Below are 9,610 nucleotides of genomic sequence, written 5' to 3' on the forward strand. Positions count from 1 at the left end.
TAAGTCTTTTCTAAAAGTGTTTTTAGAAATTGTTAGGCTTAATATTTATGATAAAAATCACACTATTTTAGCAGGTAATTCTTTGTTTATCAGTTTTTGTGTATGTCGACACATGCTGTTGAAACCGTTAATCATTGACAACGTATTGACACACTAATGTGAATCTTTGTCACTAAAGATATCATTGTTTTTTCATTTGCTTTTTAGTTTAATTTCAAATTGGAGGTGTCTGTAAAAAATAACATTTCAGATCTTTCTTCTGTCTACGACATTCACTAGGCAGGAGGCCCTTCATGTAATAGCAGAACTCGTATGTCAGCTGGGCTGGATCAGGATGCAGTCAAAAGTTTATCTGAAATGTTATTTATACGTCTTAAAAAGTAAAATAAATTAATATTATGGTGTTAAATGTCAAAAACTGCTAAAGCATTGAAACAAATAATCCTAATATTTGTGCCAACCACCGGGGCATTAGCCTCACACCAGTTATAAGCAGGCTGTTAGCCGCTCTTTTACATGCGCCGACTCACCCCAGATAGAGAAAAGGGTATAAGAGAGGAGCAAGCGGGATTCAGACCCAGTAGGGGTGCATTGACCACATCTTCACCCTTCGACAGATCCTACAGCAGAGACATGCGTACAGACAACCGACCATCGCCGTATTCTTGGACTTCAGGGGAGCATTTGACTCGGTAGATAGACAGGCCCTTTTTGCGACACGCAGACCAATGGCTGTTAACTCTGCAGGATATGGCGAGAAACCGGGCTCAGTGGCGGTCGTGCTATAGGCATCTTATTGGTTTGTCTGCCCAATCTTGTCTGTCTGCCAAGTCCACTGGCGAGCGAGGCATGTTATGATGCGTGGCAGTGAAAGCCGCAAGGAAGCTGTCGTGCTGATGTCGCTGGACTCGCCCAGAGGACTTGTCCCAAGTGCTTGTGTATGCATGGCTTAGATGCTGTGCCCCCGCCTGTATGTGCTATACCATTTCCGTATTCATGGCGTGTTAGATCCCACTTTTGTCCCCATTTTCTTGTAATAATAATTAATGATTGTGTGGCAGCTAAGCATCGGTAGAATTATCGATGTACTGCTGTCTATGATGATGATGATGAATATTTGTGATAAAATTAATGTTAGACTGCAGAAGATTTTTTTTCCTCTGTCTTTCTCTATTATTTTATCTGCCGATAGGCAAATAATTTAGTAATATAGAGGTATTGCAAATTTATTGTTAGCAGTATGGAATGAGGTGGTGTGAGCCTACACTGTGACAATATCATTGAAGTCATTCAAGGTCATGTCCTTCAACCAAAAATTACCAAGATTGTTTCACAACAACAAGTTAAAGGAATAAAAGCAGATGAGGTATACATCCTAACAGTATTACAAAATAGTGGGACAAGTAGTCAAAATGTGCCAAATTCCAAAATGTTGGCTTCATTCTCAATACTGGTTGTTTTTCTTGGTCTGCCTGTAGTATGCAGGTGCTGACACATATTTTTCTGTCATCCGATGTGAAGCAGTGTTCACGCATAACTTTTGTTTAGCTAGCGAGCCACGTTAGCCCCCAAAACATGTATTTCTAGGGGCCAATCCTATAGTTCATTGCAAAATCTACTCTGTAGTGGAGGTTGTCAGAAAAATCACTGAATTAAGTAGCGGATGTTATGTGAATTTAAAGGAAACTAAATATATTCAATTTATTTTGTTGTGAACTCATATTTCATGAACAAAAAAACAAGTCAAACCATTTCATTTTTGTCTTTAGTAAAAATACTTCATTAACGAAACTGATTTTTTTTTTGTGTGTGTACAAATGTTTAATAAACATCTGCAAAATTTTTTGAGGATACACATACTGTATTCAAAGTTATATTATTAAAACTTTATACTGGTACAAAATGTTCACATGGTTGGTCCGTGGGACTGAACCCGTATCGAGAGAGAGTTAACATAATAAGATATTTATGAATTTCCTCTGATTTTAATTTTTTTCTTTTCCTGTGTCATCCATAGACCATGGGCCCCTGGTGGTCATCCAAACAGCCTAAGCCTTAATCCGCCACTGATTACGCTGATACAGAAAGTTTGAATATTAGACAAAGTGATGCCATTCTTATTAATGAAAGTGTATTTATTTTGAATATACAGGCATTCATAGTGACAACGTTTGTGGATTGTAAATGAGTGATGAGTGTTTGTAAATTTGGGAATGTCCATTCACGGTCTGTCATAGGTTCTGCTCGGTTAAGAAATGCTTAGATCAGTTTATGGGGAGTCAAACTTTTAATGGCTCTTAAATTTAAGGGGCCACATGGGCTACCGAGCAGACACTTTTTATGTGCCCACTGGCATTTTTGGGGATTTATTGGCTCCCAGGCCCCCGCTAATTTCGAATCCTGTGAAGGACGATATTCATCTGGAAACTCAAGCATTCTGCTTACACTCTTCATAAAATAGGATCAAGATAAACTGTCCTTCATCTGAATACCGTGCTATTATTTAGATGACTTGGGAGCAACTGCTGCACAGTGCTTGTGTGCTTCCTTATGTTGAAGTTTTTATTATATATTTTATTTTAATACTCCTTAAGTTTTTGAGCCCTTCATTTACCAATATCATTCCGAAACAACAACAATTATAGACATAAATGCATTCCCTCCATGCATATGGAGTAGTGTCAGAAGGAGATTCACCTCTTACCACAACAAAGGCTGTTACACAAACCTAGGATTGAAGAGCAAAGTCACACCTTTAATATTACTTTTCAGTTACCTACAACACTATACATTAAGAACTTGTAATAGTATGTACATAATCTAATATCACTATGGTGAATTCTAACATATTGGATACAGTTAAAAATATTTAGAAACAATGCTATATCTTATAAAAGTGAAAACTGAGAATATTTGTAGTCAAACATACTTCAAAAAGAAAAATCAAGTCTTTTAAGACACACATATAGAGAGAGTCAGATGTCCAGTGACAGGAAAATAATTCAGAAATGTAGAGGTATAGAAAAATAATTGTTAGATGTATGGAATGAGGTGTGAAAATGCCACTGATGTCATTCAAGGTCACCTACAAGGTCATACGTTCTAATATTACTAATCATTAGTGAAGTATACCAAAACACACTAAGTTCAAAGAATTATCATTTTAAAACAGTTCTAATATTACCAATCATTAGTGAAGTATACCAAAACACACTAAGTTCAAAGAATTATCATTTTAAAACAGTTCTAATATTACCAATCATTAGTGAATCATACCAAAACACACTAAGTTCAAAGAATTGGTTTGCTTTGCACCACATATTTGTTTTAAAATGATAATTCTTTGAACTTAGTGTGTTTTGGTATGATTCACTAATGATTGTTAATATTAGAATTGTTTTAAAATGATAAAGAAATTGGACAATTTATTTATTTTTTGAATCAGGTTTGATTATAATAACAAAAAATAATAATGAATATTTCAAATGATCAACCCATGTGTCAACAGGGAGGGATCTACTACTTCAAGTTGATGGATCATTATCTTTCAGTAATATTGGTTGTTGTCATTGCTACTCTTGAACTTTGTACCTTGTCCTGGTTGTATGGTAAGTTTTGAAAGACAAACATTTCTGTATATGCCATATAAAGTGTTATAAGATCACCTTACCTTTTTCTTGAATAATTTTAATATGTAAGCAAAAACTATTGGAAAACACCACCATAGCATCTTATTTTTCTTTAGTTTTTACCATATTAGTAGATTAGAAACACAATAAATTATAAATGCTTTGCCTAATGGCCTTGAAATGGATATTAAAAGAATGAACCTTGAAAATGTGTCACTGAAGCCTTAAAAAGTGTATGAATCCTGCTGTCAACTGCTAAGTAGGCCATTCTTTAACATTATGGGAATGTATTACAGTGAAAAATAATTACCCAGAATACATTATATACTTATAATTTGAAAAAAAAAGACCTTTATATTGTTATTTCATTGAAAGTGATACACAATCTAGTGTTCAAAAGTTGAGAACGTCTATTTCAATTTTCATCAGCTCTAGAAGGTCTCACTTTGATATTCATAGTTGAATAAAATTGTGATTCAAGTGCTTTATTTATTGTGAGTAACATGGGTTTAACTTTATCTCTCCAAAGGTCTCCACATTGTCTGTTACTGCTGATAAAGATTTCTTAAATTATTCTGGAATTCTTTGATAAGGACTTTTCACACTGAATCAATGATCTGTAGTTTGTAGGGTGATTTTAACTAAAATATGCAATCTATAAATCAAATTTCCCAATTTTACCGTTTTCCTGAAAAATTCAAGATGACTAAGTAGCACGATAACAGTGACCTGTTCTAAACTGGAATTCTGTAGACATAAGATTATTGCATTTCATGTTTGTGTATAAAATATCGGTTGGAGATGTGGGAATTATTTCTAACCCTCTAGTTCTTTTTTACTTTCTTTAGTTTCAGCAAAATTATCTTTTCAACCCTTTTTTTTTAATTCTAACAGCCTTTGATCCCATTTTCTCTCGTATGTTTCCTTATTGTACAATTTTACATCATGTTTTACTGTATTCTGTGTGTTTCAGCTCTGCTTGTATGTATACTTTATATTAAACATTCTGTGATTTGTAAATGCTAAGTAAAGGTGATAGTTGCAGTTTAAACTAACCATATTACATTAACCTAGTCAAGTGACATATGTGGTGTCAGCATTTTTAAACTGCAGAATTTGGAAATGAATTAGGCATATATCACACGGTTAGTTCTGGATGAGGTAATACTTTGAGATGAAGAATTTAGAAGTGAAGTTGGTGTAAACCACATGGCTAGTTTTGGATGAGGTAATAATTTGAAGTAGGAGTTGGAAATGAATTGGGCATAAATTACACAGCTAGTTTTGGATGATGTAATATTTTGAGCTACAGGATTTGGAAGTGAAATGGGTGTAAATCACACAGCTAGTTTTATATGAGGTAATACTTAAGACATTAAGAATGTGGCTTCAAAGTATTATGAAAGCTGTCATAAGGGATACAAAAACTGGAAAGTAATGCATTAGAAAAATTTGGGCAAATATGGTATGCAAGTTTCCTGTTTTTCAAGTGCCAGTTGCAAGATTTTAAAATGAACATCACTCATAAAAGTTTTGGGAAACTTATGTTGCACTTGATATTTCATCAAATGTTTTTAATGTGTCCACTGTGTTAGCCGTCGTAGTGTGATGAAGGAACTATAGTATGGGTTATTCATACAGTTGTTACAAAAACAGGGTTATCGCAAACCTGGAAACATCTGGTTAAAGTTACAGAATAAAAAAAAGGGGGTGATAAAATAAACAAAAATTGAAAAATTATCCAAAAACCTCAAAACCTACATGCACATGTAAATCAAGTTTCTCAATTATACTGTTTACTGATATGTTGTAACAATTTTGATCAGTCACTCTGTTATTTTATCTGGTGTTAATTATCGTAATATTTTATAATAGTATAGATGCTATTTTTTGTTTTATTTTATACATAAAATTGTAACATTTTATTGCCTATGTTTGAAGATCTTTTTTTTATGTAGTACCATATTCTGAAGTTTTTATTACAGTTTAACCAGGTTATACACTAAATTGATGTTAATGAAGAAGATTTATGAGGAAAAAATTTAAATATTGGGGTTGGAAAATCTGGAATTTTGTTGAAAGATGGTAGGAAAAAAATTTTACAAGAGTGTCATCAATATGAAAAAACACTTGTAGTAGCATTGGATGTAATAAATTATGAAGCAGCTAACAAAATATGATTGTAAGTATTGTGACATCAATAATTTGCAGTGTGTAGTTACAGAGAGTTTTGTATTACAGGAGTGAAGCATTTGGTTGCTAACATCCGACAGATGACAGGAAAGATTCCATCTCTCTATTTCATTGTATGTCTCTACTGTGTGGCACCAGTTATTATGCTTGTAAGTTAGTATACATATAAACACACACGTATACATACTGAGGCTTGGTGTAAATTTACTAATGTGATTAATATTGTTCATATGTTTTAATGTGATGTCAGTATTTGTAGCTAATAAATTGTAGAGACTCCTGTTTTTTTGTACCTTATTCCTAATCTGATGATGATCTAAGATTGGTAAAAAGATCACTGTTAGCAGGCATTTGATGTCTAATGAACAGTTTGTTACTTTTATCAGTTTATATGTCCAGATATTAATAAGCCTACTTAGTAATATAATGTTGATAAAGACATGAAATTTTTAACTGTAATTATACTCTTTTTGCACTGCCACCAGGCTTTTAATGTTTTAATCAATTAAAAACAGTCTTATTAGTTTTAATAAGCAGGGGATAAATCTGGTCTTTTAATAAAAACTAACGAATCATTACTTATACATCGAGATAACTGATAAAGTTTGAGTTAACCAACATTGATTGACTAAAATGAATATAGAATTATACTTGTCTAAAAGACTAGATTAAAAATGTATTGTTAAAAGAATAATAGGGATTTTCTAGGATTAGAAGAGTATCTAGTAATAGTATTTCAACCCCATTGTATTCTTCTGTTGCTGATGACACATTTCACTCAATCCAGAGCTTCTCAGGCTGGCTGGGATACAGTAAACACAGCCATTCATTACAACAACAATTGTTGTGGTGTGAATGCCTTTACAAGTTGGTGAAACATGACTATAACTAATTACACTTGTCATAAGACATTATGTTAGGTCTATTATTATTATTTTACTGTGTTCATTGTCTCTCGCCAGCCTGAGGAACTTTGGATTGAGCAAAAAGTGTCATCAACAATGGATATAATGGATGTTGTGTGGTTGAAGTTCTATTATGTATTATTATTATTATACATTCTTCTAATTGTTGAAAATCCATAAGGGACTAGATTAAGAATGTAGTGTTTACAAATGTAATAGGCCTAACATAATATCTTATGAAAGGTATAATTAGCTATAATCATGCTTTGACAGCTTGTAAAAGGCATTCTTACCATAACAATTGTTGAATATAGAAAACTAAACCCTGGGAAATTTAGGAGTTCATCATCTTGCTTAACTTGTTCCATCAAGATTAAGGAGTTAATCAGTACTGTTTAATTAATGATAAATAAGCCAGTGTGGATGAAGAGTTAACCAGCAACATGGAGCTGAAGGATTTAGTCATTAATAAATTTCATAAGTTGAACAGTCAAATCCATTAAGTGACCTAGTACATTACTAAAATATCCCAGTCATGTAAAAGGACATAGACCACTGAGGTACAGCAGATTTTTAGATGAGCTCAAATATTCCAAGTCATTTGATATTTCATTGCATCACTATCATCACTTTGTTCTTATTCTAATACAAACCATGCATGGAGCATTAATGTTGCATTAGAGATTCACATATTTCCACTGCAAGGTATTAGTTTATGTAGAAGAATCAAAAGCTGTGTAAGATTCCTTGTAATTATAACCCAGTACATTCCAGGAACAAAGTTTTAGACAATAAAGTACTAGGTATGTGTGATTAGGGTAAACTTTTGATTGAATTTATGTCCAAATGAAAACTTCTTATAACCCAGTACATTCCAGGAACAAAGTTTTAGACAATAAAGTACTAGATATGTGTGATTAGGGTAAACTTTTGATTGAATTTATGTCCAAATGAAAACTTCTTATAACCCAGTACATTCCAGGAACAAAGTTTTAGACAATAAAGTACTAGATATGTGTGATTAGGGTAAACTTTTGATTGAATTTATGTCCAAATGAAAACTTCTTATAACCCAGTACATTCCAGGAACAAAGTTTTAGACAATAAAGTACTAGATATGTGTGATTAGGGTAAACTTTTGATTGAATTTATGTCAAAATGAAAACATCTTATAACCCAGTACATTCCAGGAACAAAGTTTTAGACAATAAAGTACTAAATATGTGTGGTTATGATAAACTTTTGATTGAATTTATGTCCAAATGAAAACTTCTTTCTGCATTGTTATCACCATGATATATTTTTAATAATTAACAGCAGGTGTTAATAGTGTAAACACGCATCCAGTTCATTTGAAATATTGGTACGTGAAAAGGAATATACTTGTCATTTTAAGTTGTATCTTTTTAGTTTAGTAAAGTTTTGAGTGTTATATGTATGTGCATGTGATTATAACAGTTATCATTTTTAAAACATTTTAATGGGAAAGGAGTCGCTTCTAAACCATACTATTATACACAACTGTGAAAGTAACTCTATAATTTGTTCATTGTTCGATAATTTTTTTTGCTGTTTGTAATTTTCCTGTATTGGATTAAGAGTAACTGTATATATCTTATATTTTTGAGGATTGAAAATTTTTTCTTTTAAATAGAAGAATAACTGTTGTTTTAACAAACTTTATTCTGATCAGTAGTGACCAATGACACTTTTTCTTCACTTCACCTATAAAGTGTATAGGTTTTCTTCATAGTGAATACAAAGCACTTTCACACTATCAGTATGTTTAATACATTTCACTATGATATAGGTCCAGCTTATCTCTCTTTGGTTAACTTGTGTTCAGGGTTACTGATGAGAAGTAGAATTCTCCGAAACTAGCATAACCCAATAACACGTGTTGATCAAAGTGTAGATTGAACTGGTCCTCCCTTGAACTTAGACTTAAAAATTAAACAGTTTTTGGAATACTAAGTTTATTTATTATTGTACGATATCAGAAACAAATCAAATGTTATCAATTGTTTCATTTGTTGTCTTCACTAACCCTAACTTAACTTTTTTAGTCTGTATTAAAATGTTATATTATTATAACACTTCAGGAAGGGCTGATTGTTAATTGATCACTATCAACTAGGGATACACAGATAGTAAAATTTGGCCAATTACCAGGTCCGAGTACCTGGTCACTAAGCTTTCGCTGGGGCTGGGTTGCCCCCCAAAAAAAAAACAATATAGCTGAGACATTTGGGTTATAGCTATGTATGCATTAGGAATACTATATGATAAAAATAACTACCAATTAAAGCAAGGCTTAAGATGCAACATGTTTCTGTATTTGTTCTATTAAGAATCCTTTGTTTTTTAAAAAATCTGGTTTTACTAAAGCCATCTAGAACTTCTAATGTAATCCAGACTTAAGATACAACATGTTTCTGTATTTATTCTATTAAGAATCCTTTGTTTTTTAAAAAATCTGGTTTTACTAAAGCCATCTAGAACTTCTAATGTAATCCAGACTTAAGATACAACATGTTTCTGTATTTATTCTATTAAGAATCCTTTTTTTATAAAACAAATAACTGGTTTTACTAAAGCCATTTAGAACTTCTATGGGATCCAATGTAAAAGGTTTTGTTTTTTAACTCTTGCAGGTGATCATTATTTACTATAGCATTCAAGATGGTGGAATGCCAACTCAAAGAAGCTACCATTACCCCGTGTGGAGTCACATCCTTGGAGGATTATTTGTGGGACTGAGTCTCAGTTCACTTCTCATTCTGGCTGTGCAGGCATTTAAGAATGCACCAAAAGCCAATATTTTCTCTGTAAGTTAAATTTTGTCTTTTTTTTTTCTTACAAACCTAGTTTTAATTCCCTTTA

General features: G+C 32.5%; 1 protein-coding gene across 1 annotated transcript in view; it reads left to right on the top strand.

Annotated features, from left to right (window-relative positions):
• LOC106459678 (sodium- and chloride-dependent GABA transporter ine-like) overlaps nucleotides 1-9,564 on the top strand; it is a 34,629-nt gene extending 25,065 nt beyond the window's left edge. The window contains exons 9-11 of the mRNA XM_022386212.1: nucleotides 3,509-3,608; nucleotides 5,871-5,971; nucleotides 9,382-9,564. Of these exons, the coding sequence (XP_022241920.1) occupies nucleotides 3,509-3,608; nucleotides 5,871-5,971; nucleotides 9,382-9,564 (384 nt within the window). The remainder of the gene's footprint in view (nucleotides 1-3,508; nucleotides 3,609-5,870; nucleotides 5,972-9,381) is intronic.
• The last annotated feature ends 46 nt before the right edge of the window (nucleotides 9,565-9,610 follow it).

Source organism: Limulus polyphemus, unplaced genomic scaffold, assembly GCF_000517525.1.
Source record: "Limulus polyphemus unplaced genomic scaffold, Limulus_polyphemus-2.1.2 Scaffold647, whole genome shotgun sequence".
Classification (NCBI taxonomy): Eukaryota; Metazoa; Arthropoda; class Merostomata; order Xiphosura; family Limulidae; genus Limulus; species Limulus polyphemus.